This window comes from Oncorhynchus nerka, linkage group LG16 (genome assembly GCF_034236695.1).
Source record: "Oncorhynchus nerka isolate Pitt River linkage group LG16, Oner_Uvic_2.0, whole genome shotgun sequence".
In the NCBI taxonomy this organism is placed as follows: domain Eukaryota; kingdom Metazoa; phylum Chordata; class Actinopteri; order Salmoniformes; family Salmonidae; genus Oncorhynchus; species Oncorhynchus nerka.
This window is the reverse complement of record NC_088411.1, coordinates 30,858,121-30,879,342: the sequence shown is the minus strand read 5'-3', so window position 1 is coordinate 30,879,342 and position 21,222 is coordinate 30,858,121. Positions and strand designations below refer to the sequence as shown.

At 45.6% G+C, this 21,222-nt stretch overlaps 1 protein-coding gene across 1 annotated transcript in view; it reads right to left on the bottom strand.

The window, feature by feature from the left end:
- The window catches only part of wdr27 (WD repeat domain 27), a 178,281-nt gene that overhangs the window by 95,837 nt on the left and 61,222 nt on the right, over positions 1-21,222 (bottom strand). Inside the window, exons 19-21 of the mRNA XM_065002587.1 lie at positions 19,456-19,592; positions 12,601-12,698; positions 11,201-11,322 (exon numbers count right to left, since the gene is read on the bottom strand). Coding sequence (XP_064858659.1) covers positions 11,201-11,322; positions 12,601-12,698; positions 19,456-19,592 — 357 coding nt within the window. The remainder of the gene's footprint in view (positions 1-11,200; positions 11,323-12,600; positions 12,699-19,455; positions 19,593-21,222) is intronic.

Sequence of the window (21,222 nt, the reverse complement as noted above, 5' to 3'; positions counted from 1 at the left end):
TCAAGTTAGGAAGAAAGAACACGTTTTAAACAGGGTGAAACAGTGAGGTACCACCCAAACGTGTCCGAAGAACACAGAATGCTAAATGTTTTGCTATGGTGTGTCCTTCTGAAAAAACTGTTCTAAAATACATTATTCATCATTCATATACATAAGACTGCACAAAATTATCGCTGGGTAATTCACCACCCCTGAATGTGAGAAAGTCAGAGAGGCAGAGTAGACATAACACCTGAAAGTGAGAGAGTCAGAGAAAGACAGAGCAGAGATAACCCCTGAATGTGAGAGAGTCAGAGAGAGACAGTAGAGATAATCCCTGAATGTGAGAGAGTCAGAGAGAGACAGAGCAGAGATAACCTCTGAATGTTAAAGAATCAGAGAGAGAGAGAGAGTAGAGTTGACCCCAAGATGTTAAAGAGTCAGAGAGAGACAGCAGAGAAAATCCTTGAATGTGAGAGTTCGAAAGAGTCAGTAGAGATAGCCCCTGAATGTGAGAGAGTCCGAGAGACACAGTAGATAACCCCTGAATGTGAGAGAGTCCGAGAGAGACAGTAGATAACCCCTGAATGTGAGAGAATCCGAGAGACAGTAGAGATAACCCCTGAATGTGAGAGAATCCGAGAGATACCGTAGATAACCCCTGAATGTGAGAGAATCGGAGAGACAGTAGAGATAACCCCTGAATGTGAGAGACCGAGAGAGACAGTAGATAATCCCTGAATGTGAGAGTCCGAGAGAGACAGTAGATAACCCCTGAATGTGAGAGAATCGGAGAGACAGTAGAGATAACCCCTGAATGTGAGAGTCCGAGAGAGACAGTAGATAATCCCTGAACGTGAGAGAATCGGAGAGACAGTAGAGATAACCCCTGAATGTGAGAGTCCGAGAGAGACAGTAGATAACCCCTGAATGTGAGAGAATCGGAGAGACAGTAGAGATAACCCCTGAATGTGAGAGTCCGAGAGAGACAGTAGATAATCCCTGAATGTGAGAGACCGAGAGAGACAGTAGATAATCCCTGAATGTGAGAGACCGAGAGACACAGTAGATAACCCCTGAATGTGAGAGTCCGAGAGAGACAGTAGATAACCCCTGAATGTGAGAGAATCCGAGAGACAGTAGAGATAACCCCTGAATGTGAGAGACCGAGAGAGACAGTAGATAATCCCTGAATGTGAGAGACCGAGAGAGACAGTAGATAATCCCTGAATGTGAGAGACCGAGAGAGACAGTAGATAATCCCGGAATGTGAGAGACCGAGAGAGACAGTAGATAATCCCGGAATGTGAGAGACCGAGAGAGACAGTAGATAATCCCTGAATGTGAGAGACCGAGAGAGACAGTAGATAATCCCGGAATGTGAGAGACCGAGAGAGACAGTAGATAATCCCGGAATGTGAGAGACCGAGAGAGACAGTAGATAACCCCTGAATGTGAGAGAGTCAGGGAGAGAAGGGAAAGATAACCCCTGAAAGTTAAAGAGTCAGAGAGAGAGAGTAGAGGTAACCCCTGAATGCTAAAGAGTCAGAGAGAGACAGCAGAGAAAATCCCTGAATGTGAGAGAGTCCGATAGAGACAGTAGAGCTAACCCCTGAATGTGAGAGTATGAAAGAGACAGTAGAGGTAACCCCTGAATGTGAGAGAGTCAGGGAGAAAGAGAGAGAGAGAGTAGAGGTAACCCCTGAATGTAAAAGAGTCAGAGAGAGACAGAATACAGGTAACCCCTGAATGTTAAAGAGTTAGAGAGAGACAGAGTAGAGGTAACCCCTGAAGGTAAAAGAGTCAGAGAGAGACAGAATACAGGTAACCCCTGAATGTTAAAGAGTTAGAGAGAGACAGAGTAGAGGTAACCCCTGAAGGTAAAAGAGTCAGAGAGAGACAGAATACAGGTAACCCTTGAACGTAAAAGAGTCATAGAGAGACAGAGTAGAGGTAACCCCTGAACGTAAAAGAGTCAGAGAGAGACAGAATACAGGTAACCCCTGAATGTTAAAGAGTTAGAGAGAGACAGAGTAGAGGTAACCCCTGAACGTAAAAGAGTCAGAGAGAGACAGCAGAGAAAATCCCTGAATGTGAGAGAGTCCGATAGAGACAGTAGAGCTAACCCCTGAATGTGAGAGTACGAAAGAGACAGTAGAGGTAACCCCTGAATGTAAAAGAGTCACAGAGAGAGAGAGTAGAGGTAACCCCTGCATGTTAGAGTCAGCGTAGAGTCAGAGAGAGACAGAGTAGAGTCAGAGAGAGAGAGAGAAGAGGTAACCCCTGCATGTTAAAGAGTCAGAGTAGAGTCAGAGAGAGACAGAGTAGAGTCAGAGAGAGACAGAGTAGAGTCAGGTGTAGACAGAGTAGAGTCAGGTGGAGACAGAGTAGAGTCAGGTGGAGAACGAGTCAGGTGGAGACAGAGTAGAGTCAGATGGAGACAGAGTAGAGTCAGGTGGAGACAGAGTAGAGTCAGGTGGAGACAGAGTAGAGTCAGGTGGAGACAGAGTAGAGTCAGGTGGAGACAGAGTAGAGTCAGGTGGAGACAGAGTAGAGTCAGATGGAGACAGAGTAGAGTCAGGTGGAGACAGAGTAGAGTCAGATGGAGACAGAGTAGAGTCAGAGAGAGATAGAGTAGAGTCAGGTGGAGACAGAGTAGAGTCAGAGAGAGACAGAGTAGAGTCAGACGGAGACAGCGTAGAGTCAGGTGGAGACAGAGTAGAGTCAGATGGAGACAGAGTAGAGTCAGAGAGAGACAGAGTAGAGTCAGATGGAGACAGAGTAGAGTCAGGTGGAGACAGAGTAGAGTCAGGTGGAGACAGAGTAGAGTCAGGTGGAGACAGAGTAGAGTCAGAGAGAGACAGAGTAGAGTCAGATGGAGACAGAGTAGAGTCAGATGGAGACAGAGTAGAGTCAGGTGGAGACAGAGTAGAGTCAGATGGAGACAGAGTAGAGTCAGAGAGAGATAGAGTAGAGTCAGGTGGAGACAGAGTAGAGTCAGAGAGAGACAGAGTAGAGTCAGACGGAGACAGCGTAGAGTCAGGTGGAGACAGAGTAGAGTCAGATGGAGACAGAGTAGAGTCAGAGAGAGACAGAGTAGAGTCAGATGGAGACAGAGTAGAGTCAGGTGGAGACAGAGTAGAGTCAGGTGGAGACAGAGTAGAGTCAGGTGGAGACAGAGTAGAGTCAGAGAGACAGAGTAGAGTCAGAGAGTGACATAGTAGAGTCAGGTGGAGACAGAGTAGAGTCAGGTGGAGACAGAGTAGAGTCAGAGAGAGACAGAGTAGAGTCAGAGAGAGACAGAGTAGAGTCAGGTGGAGACAGAGTAGAGTCAGGTGGAGACAGAGTAGAGTCAGATGGTGACAGAGTAGAGTCAGGTGGAGACATAGTAGAGTCAGGTGGAGACAGAGTAGAGTCAGGTGGAGACAGAGTAGAGTCAGAGAGACAGAGTAGAGTCAGAGAGAGACAGAGTAGAGTCAGAGAGAGACAGTAGAGTCGGGTGGAGACAGAGTAGAGTCAGGTGGAGACAGAGTAAAGGTAACACCTGAATAGGGTGCTGAGAGCCTATAGCTGCATTACTATGCAGAATACAGGTAACCCCTGAATGTTAAAGAGTTAGTGAGAGACAGAGTCAGAGAGAGTCAGAGAGAGACAGAGTAGAGGTAACCCCTAAATGTTAAAGAGTTAGTGAGAGACAGAGTCAGAGAGAGTCATAGAGAGACAGAGTAGAGGTAACCCCTGAATGTAAAAGAGTCAGAGAGAGACAGAATACAGGTAACCCCTGAATGTTAAAGAGTTAGAGAGAGACAGAGTAGAGGTAACCCCTGAACGTAAAAGAGTCAGAGAGAGACAGAGTAGAGGTAACCCCTGAACGTAAAAGAGTCAGAGAGAGACAGAATACAGGTAACCCCTGCATGTTAAAGAGTTAGAGAGAGACAGAGTAGAGGTAACCCCTGAACGTAAAAGAGTCAGAGAGAGACAGAATACAGGTAACCCCTGAATGTTAAAGAGTTAGAGAGAGACAGAGTAGAGGTAACCCCTGAACGTAAAAGAGTCAGAGAGAGAGAGAGTAGAGGTAACCCCTGCATGTTAAAGAGTCAGAGAGAGAGAGAAGAGGTAACCCCTGAATGTAAAAGAGTCAGAAAGAGAGAGTAGAGGTAACCCCTGAATGTAAAAGAGTCAGAGAGACAGAGTAGAGGTAACCCCTGAATGTAAAAGAGTCAGAGAGAGAGTAGAGGTAACCCCTGAATGTAAAAGAGTCAGAGAGACAGAGTAGAGGTAACCCCTGAATGTAAAAGAGTCAGCGAGAGAGAGAAGAGGTAACCCCTGAATGTAAAAGAGTCAGAGAGAGAGAGAGTAGAGGTAACCCCTGCATGTTAGAGTCAGAGAGAGAGAGAAGAGGTAACCCCTGAATGTAAAAGAGTCAGAGAGAGAGAGTAGAGGTAACCCCTGAATGTAAAAGAGTCAGAGAGAGAGAGAGTAGAGGTAACCCCTGCATGTTAAAGAGTCAGAGAGAGACGGAGTAGAGTCAGAGAGAGAGAGAGTAGAGGTAACCCCTGCATGTTAAAGAGTCAGAGTAGAGTCAGAGAGAGACAGAGTAGAGTCAGAGAGAGACAGAGTAGAGTCAGGTGTAGACAGAGTAGAGTCAGGTGGAGAACGAGTCAGGTGGAGACAGAGTAGAGTCAGGTGGAGACAGAGTAGAGTCAGATGGAGACAGAGTAGAGTCAGATGGAGACAGAGTAGAGTCAGAGAGAGACAGAGTAGAGTCAGAGAGAGACAGAGTAGAGTCAGAGAGAGACAGAGTAGAGTCAGAGAGAGACAGAGTAGAGTCAGAGAGACAGAGTAGAGTCAGAGAGAGACAGAGTAGAGTCAGGTGGAGACAGAGTAGAGTCAGGTGGAGACAGAGTAGAGTCAGATGGAGACAGAGTAGAGTCAGAGAGAGACAGTAGAGTCCGGTGGAGACAGAGTAGAGTCAGGTGGAGACAGAGTAGAGTCAGGTGGAGACAGAGTAGAGGTAACACATGAATAGGGTGCTGAGAGCCTATAGCTGCATTACTATGCTGAATGCTGGAATGGAAACAAATGTGTCATTCTTTTCATCTTCCCCCACCACCACACAACCCATCAAGATGGGATAAGAGACTTGGTCTGTCCCCCAAATGGCACTCTATTCTGTATATAGTGCACTACTTTTGACCAGAGCTGATCAAGAGTAGTGTACTATATAGGGGATATGGTGTCATTTTGGACACAGCCTTGGACTGAGGCTGTTTCTTCACTCACTAAAACAAACAGACTTTTTATCATCTTGCCCTTTAGGGATATTCATGGGGTCAATTTATGACTTCTACACCAGATTCTTTGATGATACACATAATGAAGGAGAGGTTTGTTTTGTTTAGGTTAGGTTTCCAGTAAGAGTGTGGGAAAGTGAGTCTGAGAGGGCATTTCAAGTTGTAGTTTCCGAGAAGTGCCTCGGCTCTGATGATTTCCAGGTGATCTTTGCAGAGAGAAAGGAAAAGATGGAAAGTTCAAGCAGGGCTGGAGAAGCTGTTCACAATGTCTGAGCCACATGTCCAGTCAATATAGAGAGATATGGTGCACACACACATCCCTCTACGTTGAACTCTTCAATACTTTTTGGGGGGTAAGCAACACATCTTATAAAACAGATTTATTTACATTGATTTACCTTAAATTTAAAAAATGTTGCTTGGTGCAAGAACCCAAGCCATACCAGGGATAAGGTCAGAGAAAGTGAGGGGAGGAAATTAGGTGAGGAGAGGGGGGATGTTATCTATGTTGTGTGTGTGTGTGTGTGTGTGTGTGTCAGCTTTTTGTTCACCCGCACTCGCCCGCAATTACCAATAACCCATCAACAACCGCCCGACTATGAGTGTAAATCTGAGGCCCTCACCTGACCCTGTCTCGCTAATATAGAAAATAGAGGAAATACTTTTTTACAGGGGGTACAGGATTGTTTTTGCCAGATTTAGATTTATTTCTGCTTATAATTTCCAACATTTCGTTGCCTATTTGTTAGTGAACTGGTCTATAATTAGATACATGCAGCTTCTCTTCTGTCATTATGTTGCCCTAGAAGACTAAATTAACCCTTGCTCACCAGAATGTCATAAATCGACAAAAATAATTATTCAACTTGGTTCACATCGGTAAAGTTCTCTGCCATCTCTGCCTCTTTTGCTGAGCAAAGACATTTAGGAACCGGGAAGAAAATGCAATAACCCAAAAAAACAGGAACGATTTTCTGTGCAAAATGTCCAAATGACAGTTTGACTGGTTGTAAGGAAATAGAAAGCTGTGAAAACGACCAAACATGTTTCTGATAAGATTTCAGTGCCGCTTGGGTGTATATTTTGTGGTTGAAATACTATCAGCTTTTATGATGCTGATAAAGACAGCACCTCTACAGACGGTATCTAACTTTTCATTTGCATTTTCTCAAGATGCTGAAAGAAAGAAATCATATTTCTCCACTCCTGTTCCTGAGTAAAAAATGTGCCAACATTTGGTGTATCATTTTACCGATTTATGAGAGGTTATAGACCGACAGTCAGTGTCCAGATTTCATTTCCCATGTAACCCATCTGAACAGTAGGCTACAGTTCCCTTGACCTGCTATAGGCCTATTTGAAGTCCCCGTCTTGTGACTGTGGAATTTGTACAGCCCCTCATACTCATCACAACCGGCACTGCTATCATCCTCTTTAACACTTGACCAAGTCTTTCCCAAACATGACTTTTCTGGACCTCCCTTCACTTTTATTTCAACTGTCCCATTTCACAGCTTTTCTCTTACTGAATTCAACTCTGACATTGTCCTTTTTGCCTCCGTGGATCGGCGTTAACATTTTCTGCCTGTTCCCAAAAGTATTTGGTGATTGGAGTGTAGGCTTCTTGGCCCACGTACAGTTAGGCCCTAAAGCTTAGGCTCACACACTAATGCAATGTAGCATTAAAATAATGAAAGAAAAAAGGTCAATGTAGCCTATAGATATAAATTGCACAAGAATGATACATTTATGGATTTTATAAGGTATTGTTTTCTCTTTATTCAACCCAACCACCCGCCCTTCATCCATACAATATTTAATGCCACTAAACCCAACCCCGCAGATATAATGGCTGGGACTGTGCGTTATGAGTCAATCCGCGCATCACCAGTGTGTGTGTGTGTGTGTATTTGTGTGTGTGTGTGTGTTATGTACACAGTCTTTCCAGGCATAGAAAGGCATTTCCCATGATGATCCTGAGGCATTAACCCTCCGGCCCCTGTGCCCTGCACTGTCCCTAAGACCCCAAGGCAGCGCCCAGGTGGCCCCATAGCCCTAAGGCACCCAGAAAGAGGGATGACCCCACATTGACGCAGCGCGCCACCTGAGTCAACACAGGTGGCGACCGGCCCACAATGCACTGCACACAATGGGGTGGCGTGACTGGGAAAATACAAGGTGAAAAGAGACTCAACACACTGTGTCTGCATCCCAAATGGCACCCTATTCCCTATATAGTGCACTACTTTACCCTGACTCTCACTCTACTGATTCGCCATCTAGCCTCAAAAGTAGTGAACTACATAGGGAATATGCTGCAGCCTACATTCTATGCTATCCTATGTTGCATGAAAGAGAAGGGTGCCAGACGTCTTTGGGCCGAGGGAGACAGGTGGTGGGAGAGCAGGCGGTGGGAGAGCAAGCGGTGGGAGCTAGCAGGTGGTGTGGGAGAGCAAGCGTGGGAGCTAGCAGGTGGTGTGGGAGAGCAGGTTGTGTGGAAGAGCAAGCGGTGGGAGCTAGCAGGTGGTGTGGGAGAGCAGGTGGTGTGGGAGAGCAGGTGGTGTGGGAGAGCAGGTTGTGTGGGAGAGCAGGCGGTGGGAGAGCAGGTGGTGTGGGAGAGCAGGTGGTGTGGGAGAGCGGTGGGAGCTAGCGGTGGGAGAGCAGGTGGTGGGAGAGCAGGTGGTGTGGGAGAGCAGGCGGTGTGGGAGGCGGTGGGAGAGCAGGTGGTGGGAGAGGTGGTGGGAGAGCAGGTGGTGTGGGAGGCGGCAGGTGGTGGGAGAGCAGGCGGTGGGGAGAGCAGGTGGTGGGAGAGCAGGCGGTGGGAGAGCAGGTGGTGTGGGAGAGTAGGCGGTGGGAGAGCAGGTGGTGGGAGAGCAGGCGGTGGGAGAGCAAGCGGTGGGAGCTAGCAGGTGGTGTGGGAGAGCAAGCGTGGGAGCTAGCAGGTGGTGTGGGAGAGCAGGTTGTGTGGAAGAGCAAGCGGTGGGAGCTAGCAGGTGGTGTGGGAGAGCAGATGGTGTGGGAGAGCAGGTGGTGTGGGAGAGTAGGCGGTGGGAGAGCAGGTGGTGGGAGAGCAGGTGGTGTGGGAGAGTAGGCGGTGGGAGAGCAGGTGGTGGGAGAGCAGGCGGTGGGGGAGAGCAGGTGGTGGGAGAGCAGGCGGTGGGAGAGCAGGTGGTGTGGGAGAGTAGGCGGTGGGAGAGCAGGTGGTGGGAGAGCAGGCGGTGGGAGAGCAAGCGGTGGGAGCTAGCAGGTGGTGTGGGAGAGCAAGCGTGGGAGCTAGCAGGTGGTGTGGGAGAGCAGGTTGTGTGGAAGAGCAAGCGGTGGGAGCTAGCAGGTGGTGTGGGAGAGCAGATGGTGTGGGAGAGCAGGTTGTGTGGGAGAGCAGATTGTGTGGGAGAGCAAGCGGTGGGAGCTAGCAGGTGGTGTGGGAGAGCAGGTTGTGTGGAAGAGCAAGCGGTGGGAGCTAGCAGGTGGTGTGGGAGAGCAGGTGGTGTAGGAGAGCAGGTGGTGTGGGAGAGCAGGCGGTGTGGGAGAGCAGGCGGTATGGGAGAGCAGGTGGTGTAGGAGAGCAGGTGGTGTGGGAGAGTAGGCGGTGGGAGAGCAGGTGGTGGGAGAGCAGGTGGTGTGGGAGAGTAGGCGGTGGTAGAGCAGGTGGTGGGAGAGCAGGCGGTGGGGGAGAGCAGGTGGTGGGAGAGCAGGCGGTGGGAGAGCAGGTGGTGTGGGAGAGTAGGCGGTGGGAGAGCAGGTGGTGGGAGAGCAGGCGGTGGGGGAGAGCAGGTGGTGGGAGAGCAGGCGGTGGGAGAGCAGGCGGTGGGGAGAGCAGGCGCTGGGGGAGAGCAGGCGGTGTGGGAGAGCAGGCGGTATGGGAGAGCAGGTGGTGTAGGAGAGCAGGTGGTGTGGGAGAGTAGGCGGTGGGAGAGCAGGTGGTGGGAGAGCAGGCGGTGGGAGAGCAGGTGGTAGGAGAGCAGGTGGTAGGAGAGTGGTTCCCAGCTGAAGAAGGGATCAGGATAGGTTAATGCAAGTTAAGCCAGGCCACTAGGTGCAGTTCACCCAGTTAATCCAGGCTACTGCCTCTGTGACTGCGTGTGTGTGCTCTGATGATAATGCAGCGTGTGTGTGTGTGTGTGTGTGTGTGTCAAAGGCCTGTGTTGGGCAGGTCAGGTCAACACGAGAGCAGATCCGTGCCCCCTCTTCACAGTAAACATAGTCGGGTCAATGGGTCCAACCATACAGTCCCCCTGTTGTTCCAGTTCTACCCAGTTCAACCCCATGATCATTGTCTGTCTGTCAATGTGTCGGTCTCTGTCTTTCTGTCTATCAATTTGTCTGTGCATTTGTCTGTCCCCCTATCTACTGTCTGTCTAATATTCCAGACATATCTCAGAGACATAAAACATGGCTACTTATAGATATTGCTATTGTTACAAAACTGTCTTGTTTTCATATTAATAACTTGGTCTTGTATGAGACATAATATATAATATTTGAAATAGAAACAGCTCTGAAACATGTTGAATTAATTTGAGTCATGTCAAAGACTGGAATGATATGCACACCCCTCCTATACACTTGTATAATTTATTGAACATGCATGCATTTACGGCACACAGGATATTTCCATATGTTTCCATGCACTAGTTGAGGCTGAGACCATTCTTGGGCTCTGGTCCAAATGGAAACCTATTCCCCATACAGTGCACTACTTTTAACCAAAGTGTGTGTGTGAGCGAGAGTGTGGCTTTACTCCTAAGATAGATGAATTATACCGATGATGGCTCGACGAGTCCTTCATTCTTGGAGACACGGACTACGTCTTAAACGGCATCCCATTCCCTTTATAGTGCACTACTTTTAACAAGGGCCTATAGGGTGCCATTTAGGATACATCCACTGTCTCATCACGGTCTTCTTCATTCACACCACAGCCTGACACTTTCATCCCCAGAAAGAGATCTGTTTCTTACACAACGTAGGCTAAGACCCTATCTTATATAATACAACACCCATGTCTGGTCTGCCAAGGAATACATCCTCTGACAGTCCAGTATGATGGAAGATGGGTGTTGCTGCCGTACCACTGCCTGCCCAAGGCCCAAGGCAAGCTAGCCCACTTTCATTATGTCCTCCAGAAAAGTTCTGTGTCGTGGGAGGACTGTGAAAGAGTTAAAGACCGAGTCCCAAAAGGCACCCTATTTCTACACAGTTTGACCAAATCCCTATGAGCTTTAAGGTAAACTAATACTGCTCCTTAAATAATAATATAATACCCATGTCTGGTCTGCCAAGGACTACATCGTCTGACTGTAGTATGGGTGTTGCGGACGTACCAAGACAAGACGACTGTGCACTTTTCCACTCCAATCTGTCCTCCGGTAAACTTGCTTTTAGTGATGCACTACTTTTAGGATACACACTTGCAAATAAATTGCTCGCCGAATGCACCAAATTCCAATCTACAGTAAAACATGGTGGCATATTACTAGGAAAGGGTTTGCTTTAATGGATTTTCAGTGACTTTATTGACCTATAAAGCTGTATCTTTCGAGGAACCCAGTGTGCTTTCCAGAGATGGAGGAGTGTGCCATCACAGCCCCACTGAGGGAAGGAAGTGACCTCAGACCATGATTCTTTCAGCTTTTATAGACTCGACCATTATGTGGTATTTTAATCACTAACTCCATCCCTCTCTGACCTTTCCTGAACGAAAAACCCTAGTGACATCACCTCAATCACTTTAACAGCCGACAATGTAATCTGAACTGTTCCACGTACTTCCTAGAAAAGTCATCATTCAAATACATTTGACAACATATAGATAGGGCTGGTTGGTTGAACCCAGATTACGCCTCCTCCTGGTAAATGTTTATGCTAGCCTATGTAGTGGTTATGAATGTGTTGTGACTGTTGTGTGCTCGGGGTTCTCTTCTTACCTTGTTCTGTGTGATGTGATGGACAGCTCTGCTGTGGGCATCAGGGAGCTGTGAGGCCACTGTCCCTGTGTTCATGTCCAACACCTGGATGGAGCGGTCAGCACCACTCACCAGCACTATGTCTGATACATACAGCTGCTAAGGAAAGTCCATTACAGTACTCAATGGGCAGTTGAGTTTCACTTTGAAACTCACATTGATAATTCTTAAAGGGGCAATCAGGAGTAGAAACAATATCAAAGCATCCTCCCTGCCTGTTTCGGTAAAAAGCTGAGGGATGGGGCTGGAACAATGTAACCACTCTCAAAGAGATATGGATACCATCCATGACATCAAAATGACAGTTTTAACCATGTTTTGAAGTTATAAGGTAAAACAGTTGAACTAAGCACACGAGTCATTTATAAGCTAGATTTGTCAAGACTCAATGGGTACATATCATCAATTCATTCGTTTAAAAAAAATATGTAGCAACTGCCGATTGCCCCTTTAAGTGAAAGTCCAGTAAATTATACCACTCAGCGAGAATAAACCATTCATTTCAATATGTTTTACGAAACCATTCTGGTAACACAACCGTGTCATATCCACCACAGCCCCAGGTCCTGCTGCTCAAGCCTATTCTGCTCAGGAAGGGCTTCAAACCTCACGTGTAGCCTCCGGTCTGCCACAGTTGATCTTGGCACTAAATCAACACGATGTCTGCATCCCAAATAGCAACATATTCCATATTTAGTGCACTACTTTTGATCAGGACCCAGAGGGAATAGGGCGCTGTAAAGAGAATAGGGTGTCATTTGGGACTCATTTACTTGAATGTTTCAGGAATGTCTCCATCCCGAATGTCTCCTTGTTAAAGAGTTTTACAATACATGTATTTTCTAATGAATCCTCTGAACCCTAAAGTCCATTTATAGCAATGTTTGGAGGACTGAGTGTCGTTTTTACTGAGGTATTAAGCTGCGTTGTGCTTGGCAACGGACAAAGTAGAAAGGAAAGTAGACATCAGATGATTCTGTAAGATTTTCCACACTCTGTGTGTTACGGTGTTATTTGTGAGTTTGTTTAGAAATGGAGACTGAAGAGATTCCTTGCTGTCAGTCAGTGAATGATATGGGTTATTGTTGATCAGCACTAGTGATAAAGACTCTCTACAGATTATGATCCATAATCAAAGGCTTTGTAGAATTGTGTTAACAACTGTAGATAAATACTATCAAATAGTGTCACTAATATTAAGAATAAACTACTATGGTAAGTAGATATGAGGGTAGATGAATGCTTTTGGTAATGATGATCTAAGACATGAATGAACTGCTACCTCGGTTTGAGGAGAGAGTGGATAGCTGATCCTATATTTCTCAGATACAGTGATCACTGGATTGTGTGATGAAGGATACAGGAGTAGAAGTCGTTGATGACTGACACAGCAGTGATGTCTGTTCCTGATTTAGTCTCTAAACATCTTATCAGTTTGATGGCACTCCTCTGCTGGTACCTGAACAAGAATAAAGATAGATTTGTGCTTGGAGTTAAATTGTGGAAATTAGATATAGACTGTATAATATACTATATAAAGCTTCAAGTCTGGGTACTTAGTCATTAAAACCTTTTAAGGATGTTGCGAATTTTCGCAGCTTTTTGTTAAAAATCGCGCAACATTTCAGCGCCCTGCTATTCATGCCAGGAATATAGTACATGCATATGATTAGTGTTTGTGGATAGAAAACACTCAGACGTTTCCAAAACTGTTTAAATCACGCCTGTGGCATTTACGGAACGTGCGTTTCATCGAATAGTGCATGAAAATCTGTTCACTGAAAATGGAAAAATATATTCTTCCGCGACTACAGGCAATTGTTAAAAGCGAACAGAATTACATAGAGCCGAGTTTTCATTGGCTACAGCTTCCCCAGCTCATGTAGGCAGCATGCTCTGTAGAGAGAGACTCAGTCTGGAATAAATGATCATGTAGGCAGCATGCTCTGTAGAGAGAGACTCAGTCTAGAATAAATGATCATGTAGGCAGCATGCTCTGTAGAGAGAGACTCAGTCTAGAATAAATGATCATGTATGCAGCATGCTCTGTAGAGAGACTGTCTAGAATAAATGATCATGTAGGCAGCATGCTCTGTAGAGAGAGACTCAGTCTAGAATAAATGATCATGTAGGCAGCATGCTCTGTAGAGAGAGACTCAGTCTAGAATAAATGATCATGTATGCAGCATGCTCTGTAGAGAGAGACTCAGTCTAGAATAAATGATCATGTAGGCAGCATGCTCTGCAGAGAGAAACTCAGTCTAGAATAAATGATCATGTAGGCAGCATGCTCTGTAGAGAGAGACTCAGTCTAGAATAAATGATCATGTAGGCAGCATGCTCTGTAGAGAGACTCAGTCTAGAATAAATTATCATGTAGGCAGCATGCTCTGTAGAGAGACTCAGTCTAGAATAAATTATCATGTAGGCAGCATGCTCTGTAGAGAGAGACTTAGTCTAGAATAAATGATCATGTAGGCAGCATGCTCTGCAGAGAGAAACTCAGTCTAGAATAAATGATCATGTAGGCAGCATGCTCTGTAGAGAGAGACTCAGTCTGGAGGAAATTATAATGTAGGGAGCATGCTCTGTAGAGAGACTCCGTCTAGAATAAATCATCATGTAGGCAGCATGCTCTGTAGAGAGAGACTCAGTCTGGAATAAATGATCATGTAGGCAGCATGCTCTGTAGAGAGACTCAGTCTGGAGGAAATTATGTCAAATCAAATCAAATTTTATTTGTCACATACACATGGTTAGCAGATGTTAATGCGAGTGTAGCGAAATGCTTGTGCTTCTAGTTCCGACAATGCAGTAATAACCAACAAGTAATCTAGCTAACAATTCCAAAACTACTACCTTATAGACACAAGTGTAAGGGGATAAAGAACATGTACATAAAGATATATGAATGAGTGATGGTACAGAGCGGCATAGGCAAGATACAGTAGATGGTATTGAGTGCAGTATATACATATGAGATGAGTATGTAAACAAAGTGGCATAGTTAAAGTGGCTAGTGATACATGTATTACATAAAGATGCAGTAGATGATATAGAGTACAGTATATACATATACATATGAGATGAATAATGTAGGGTATGTAAACATTATATTAGGTAGCATTGTTTAAAGTGGCTAGTGATATATTTTACATCATTTCCCATCAATTCCCATTATTAAAGTGGCTGGAGTTGAGTCAGTGTGTTGGCAGCAGCCACTCAATGTTAGTGGTGACTGTTTAACAGTCTGATGGCCTTGAGATAGAAGCTGTTTTTCAGTCTCTCGGTCCCAGCTTTGATGCACCTGTACTGACCTCGCCTTCTGGATGATAGCGGGGTGAACAGGCAGTGGCTCGGGTGGTTGTCCTTGATGATCTTTATGGCCTTCCTGTGACATCGGGTGGTGTAGGTGTCCTGGAGGGCAGGTAGTTTGCCCCCGGTGATGCGTTGTGCAGACCTCCCTACCCTCTGGAGAGCCTTGCGGTTGTGGGCGAAGCAGTTGCCGTACCAGGCGGTGATACAGCCCGACAGGATGCTCTCGATTGTGCATCTGTAGAAGTTTGTGAGTGCTTTTGGTGACAAGCCGAATTTCTTCAGCCTCCTGAGGTTGAAGAGGCGCTGCTGCGCCTTCTTCACGATGCTGTCTGTGTGGGTGGACCAATTCAGTTTGTCTGTGATGTGTACGCCGAGGAACTTAAAACTTACTACCCTCTCCATTACTGTTCCATCGATGTGGATAGGGGGGTGTTCCCTCTGCTGTTTCCTGAAGTCCACAATCATCTCCTTAGTTTTGTTGACGTTGAGTGTGAGGTTATTTTCCTGACACCACACTCCAAGGGCCCTCACCTCCTCCCTGTAAGCCGTCTCGTCGTTGTTGGTAATCAAGCCTACCACTGTTGTGTCGTCCGCAAACTTGATGATTGAGTTGGAGGCGTGCGTGGCCACGCAGTCGTGGGTGAACAGGGTGCAGGAGAGGGCTCAGAACGCACCCTTGTGGGGCCCCAGTGTTGAGGATCAGCGGGGTGGAGATGTTGTTGCCTACCCTCACCACCTGGGGGCGGCCCGTCAGGAAGTCCAGTACCCAGTTGCACAGGGCGGGGTCGAGACCCAGGGTCTCGAGCTTGATGACGAGCTTGGAGGGCACTATGGTGTTAAATGCCGAGCTGTAGTCGGTGAACAGCATTCTCACATAGGTATTCCTCTTGTCCAGATGGGTTAGGGCAGTGTGCAGTGTGGTTGAGATTGCATCGTCTGTGGACCTATTTGGGCGGTAAGCAAATTGGAGTGGGTCTAGGGTGTCAGGTAGGGTGGAGGTGATATGGTCCTTGACTAGTCTCTCAAAGCACTTCATGATGACGGAAGTGAGTGCTACGGGGCGGTAGTCGTTTAGCTCAGTTACCTTAGCTTTCTTGGAAACAGGAACAATGGTGGCCCTCTTGAAGCATGTGGGAACAACAGACTAGGATAGGGATTGATTGAATATGTCCGTAAACACACCAGACAGCTGGTCTGCGCATGCTCTGAGGGCGCGGCTGGGGATGCCGTCTGGGCCTGCAGCCTTGCGAGGGTTGACACGTTTAAATGTTTTCCTCACGTCGGCTGCAGTGAAGGAGAGTCCGCATGTTTTAGTTGCGGGCCGTGTCAGTGGCACTGTATTGTCCTCAAAGCGGGCAAAAAAGTGATTTAGTCTGCCTGGGAGCAAGACATCCTGGTCCGTGACGGGGCTGGTTTTCTTTTTGTAATCCATGATTGACTGTAGACCCTGCCACATACCTCTTGTGTCTGAGCCGTTGAATTGAGATTCTACTTTGTCTCTATACTGACGCTTAGCTTGTTTGATTGCCTTGCGGAGGGAATAGTTACACTGTTTGTATTCGGTCATGTTTCCGGTCACCTTGCCCTGATTAAAAGCAGTGGTTCGCGCTTTCAGTTTCACGCGAATGCTGCCATCAATCCACGGTTTCTGGTTTGGGAATGTTTTAATCGTTGCTATGGGAACGACATCTTCAACGCACATTCTAATGAACTCGCTCACCGAATCAGTGTATTCGTCAATGTTGTTGTCTGACGCAATACGAAACATATCCCAGTCCACGTGATGGAAGCAGTCTTGGAGTGTGGAATCAGATTTGTCGGACCAGCGTTGAACAGACCTCAGCGCGGGAGCTTCTTGTTTTAGTTTCTGTCTGTAGGCAGGGATCAACAAAATGGAGTCGTGGTCAGCTTTTCCCGAAAGGAGAGCGGGGCAGGGCCTTATATGCGTCGCGGAAGTTAGAATAGCAATGATCCAAGATTTTTCCAGCCCTGGTTGCGCAATCGATATGCTGAGAAAATTTAGGGAGTCTTGTTTTCAGATTAGCCTTGTTAAAATCCCCAGCTACAATGAATGCAGCCTCCGGATATATGGATTCCAGTTTGCAAAGAGTCAAATAAAGTTCGTTCAGAGCCATCGATGTGTCTGCTTGGGGGGGAATATATACGGCTGTGATTATAATCGAAGAGAATTCCCTTGGTAGATAATGCGGTCGACATTTGATTGTGAGGAATTCTAAATCAAGTGAACAGAAGGACTTGAGTTCCTGTATGTTGTTGTGGCCACACCACGTCACGTTAACCAGGAAGCATACCCCCCGCCCCTCTTCTTACCAGAACGATGTTTGTTTCTGTCGGCGCGATGCGTGGAGAAACCAGCTGGCTGCACCGACTCCGATAGCGTCTCTCCAGTGAGCCATGTTTCCGTGAAGCAAAGAACGTTACAGTCTCTGATGTCCCTCTGGAATGCTACCCTTGCTCGGATTTCATCAACCTTGTTGTCAAGAGACTGGACATTGGCGAGAAGAATGCTAGGGAGTGGTGCACGATGTGCCCGTCTCCGGAGTCTGACCAGAAGACCGCTCCTTAGGCAGCATGCTCTGCAGAGAAACTCAGTCTGGAGGAAATTATAATGTAGGCAGCATGCTCTGTAGAGAGAGACTCAGTCTGGAGGAAATTATAATGTAGGCAGCATGCTCTGCAGAGAGAGACTCAGTCTGGAGGAAATTATAATGTAGGCAGCATGCTCTGTAGAGAGAGACTCAGTCTAGAGGAAATTATAATGTAGGGAGCATGCTCTGTAGAGAGAGACTCAGTCTGGAGGAAATTATATAATGTAGGCAGCATGCTCTGCAGAGAGAGACTCAGTCTGGAGGAAATTATAATGTAGGCAGCATGCTCTGTAGAGAGAGACTCAGTCTAGAATAAATGATCATGTTGGCAGCCTGTCTGTAGAGAGAGACTCAGTCTGGAATAAATGATAATGTTGGCAGCCTGTCTGTAGAGAGAGACTCAGTCTGGAATAAATGATAATGTTGGCAGCCTGTCTGTAGAGAGAGACTCAGTCTAGAATAAATGATCATGTTGGCAGCATGTCTGTAGAGAGAGACTCAGTCTGGAGGAAATTATAATGTAGGCAGCATGTCTGTAGAGAGAGACTCAGTCTGGAGGAAATTATAATGTAGGCAGCAAAAATAGGATTTTGAATGGGAATCAATAATTGTTGTTTTGTCCTTGTTTTGTCCAAGGATCAATGTCCCCTTGCTTAGCGTTTCTCGGCTAATGTGTTGGGCATGGCTATCTCCTCGTTGGTGATCTTCCCACATGCTTTCCATACCCCAGTCAGGACATGTTATATAAACTTGTTGGTTTGATCATAAACAGGAAGTGAGGAGAGCCAACTCTTGTCCTTTGCCCTATACATCTCTCTCTCTCCTAAGAATGTGTTCTAAGAAGTGATTTTCAGGAATGCAGCTAATTATGCGACTGTGATGTGACTGTAAACTAACAATACTGAGAAAAAAAAATAAAGCAACATGCAACAATTTCAATGATTTTATTGAGTTACAGTTAATTTAAGGGAATCAGTCAATTGAAAAAAAGTTAATTAGGCCCTAATCTATGGATTTCACATGACTGGGCAGGGGAGCAGCCATAGGTGAGCCTGGGAGGGCATAGACCCACCTACATAGGTTCCTGCCTTTCTAGGACGTTTTTTCCTAGCCACCGTGCTTGCTGTTTAGGGTTTTAGGCTGGCACTTTGTGACATTGGCTGATGTAAAAAGGGCTTTATAAATACATTTGATTGATTGATTGACTTGGGAGCCAGGCCCAGCCAATCAGAATGAGTTTTTCCCCACAAAAGGGCTTTATTACAGACAGAAATACTCTTCAGTTTCATCAGCTGTCTGGGTGGCTGGTCTCAGACGATCCCACAGGTGAAAAAGCCAGATGTTGAGGTCCTGGACTGGCGTGGTTACATGTGGTCTGTGGTTGTGAGGCCTGTTGGACATACTGACAAATTCTCTGAAACGATGTTGGAGGCGGCTTATGGCAGAGAAATTAACATTCAATTATCTGCCAACAGCTCTGGTGGACATTCCTGCAGTCAGCATGCCAATTGCACGCTCCCTCAAAACTTCAGACATCTGTGTCATTGTGTTCTGTGACAAAACTGCACATTTTAGTGTGCCCTTTTATTGTCCCCAGCACAAGGTGCACCTGTGTAATGATCGTGCTGTTTAATCTTCTTGATATGCCAGACCTGTCAGGTGGATTAACTTTCTTGGCAAAGAAGAAATGCTCACTATCAGGGCTGTAAAAAAATTGTGCACAAAGCTAGCTAGCTAAGCTTTTTCTGCTTATAGAACATTTCTGGAACACTTTACATGTTATGGAACACTTTACATGTTGCATTTATATTTTGTTCAGTATGAATTGATGGGATGACACATTAAAAAAATATCTGTTGATATCCATGGTCCAAAAAACATGAACCAATAGCCTCCTCCCAGATGCAATCAAAGTCAATTAGTGCTTCCTAGCTGAGCTATTATACATGTTACATGTTTGGTTGAAATGTACGATAGAACAATGGAGACTGAGCTCCAACACCATCAGCAGAACTGGGGCACAGTGGAGAAGATGACCAAGCACAGCCAGAAGTTGGGAACCTTTTGTTGCCCTATCCACCAGCCTACCCAATGGCAGATGAGTATGTGTTGTTCATATAATTCAAATGTGATTCCTATCATTAAAATATTCCTATCATTACCTTTTAATGTCATCCTGTGTGATATCCAGCCAGGTTATAGAGGTACCGGTGTAAGGAGGGGTCATACGTCAGCAGAGGCAACTTCTATCTATCAATCTATATACTTTTCTATCTTTCATATCATTACCTTTTAATGTCGTCCTGTGTGTTATCCAGGTGATACAGGTAGAGGTGTAGGGAGGGACCAGATGCCAGTAACAGGAACTTATCCAGGTAGTAGAACTGAGCCCCCCGGATGGTTTTGGAGAACTTCTCATCACCCCCCTGAAGTAAGAATAATTATAAAAGCTTAAAAATGGCTTATAACAAGTTATGAAACATATCTGCAGAATGTTACCAAAAGTGTGTTTGGTTAAGTGTTACCAAACCAATCACTACCTGATGAATAACTTGAATTATCTTGCATCCGTCTCAGCTGAGGGCCAACCATTTGATGACTGTTTAATAAGGGTAATTATGATAAGTTATTTAAACTTCTTATGGATCAGTCCCATCTCGAAAACTTCCGGTGAAATTGCAGAGCGCCAAATTCAAATTAAATTACTATAAATATTTAACTTTCATGAAATCACAAGTGCAATACATCAAAATAAATCTTAAATTGTTGTTAATCCAGCCGCAGATCAGATTTCAAAAAGGCTTTACGGCGAAAGCAAACCATGCGATTATCTGAGGACAGCGTTCAGCGCACAAAACATTACAAACAGTTAGTAGCCAAGTAGATTAGTCACGAAAGTCAGAAGTAGCAATAAAATTAATCGCTTACCATTGATGATCTTCATATGGTTGCACTCACAAGACTCCCAGTTACACAATAAATGTTTGTTTTGTTCGATAAAGTCCCTCTAAATATCCAAAAACCTTAATTTTGTTGGCGCGTTTTGTTCAGTAATCCAATGCCTCAAATGCGGTCACAAGAGACAGACGAAAATTCCAAATAGTACCTGTAAAGTTCGTAGAAACATGTCAAACGATGTTTATAATCAATCCTCAGGTTGTTGTTAGCCTAAATAATCGATAATATTTCAACCAGACAATAGCGTCGTCAATATAAAAGAAAAACAAGGCGCGCTCTCGGTCGTGCGCAGCAAAGAGCTCTGGGGACATCCCAGGGTCCACTCACTCAATGTGGTCATTCTCCCTCAAGACTGTTCACAACTAGTTGAAGCCATAGGGAACGGAATCTGGGTCCTATCCCTTTAAATGGTGGATAGGCTTTCATTGGAAAAACAGCCATTTCAAAATAATGGCACTTCCTGGATGGATTTTTCTCAGGTTTTCACCTGCCATATCAGTTCTGTTATACACACAGACATTATATTAACAGTTTTGGAAACTTTAGAGTGTTTTCTATCCGAATCTATCAATTATATGCATATCCTAGCTTCTGGGCCTGAGTAGCAGGCAGTTTACTTTGGGCATGCTTTTCATCCAATATTCCGAATGCTGCCCTCTATCCTAAAAATGAATATAGCCTCAAATAACATTGAAATTTACTATTGGAATATAATTATTGCTTTATGAGCCTCTACTTTCATGGCCTGATACCACATGTGCATTAAATAGATGTACCCTTTAATAGATGGGTTTAATATATGGGTTTAATAGATGGGTTTAATAGATGGGTTTCATTCATAATAGGAGGGTTGGTTGCATTCATAAATCCCTCTCTCTCTTTCCCCTCTCTCTTTCTCCCTTTAAAACGCTTTGTGAGGAGTTTTCCCTGGCCTCAAAGTCAGTAAGACACAGGAATTTCTATTTTCCATGTGGAAAAAGACACTCATGAAAGAATATCATTTGGATTGAAGCAGAGGGAGAGGGGCTGTGTCCTTGTCAGCATGCTATGCTCTCGTTGTGGAGCAATTATGTGGTCCTCTTTTTTGAAGCCACTCTT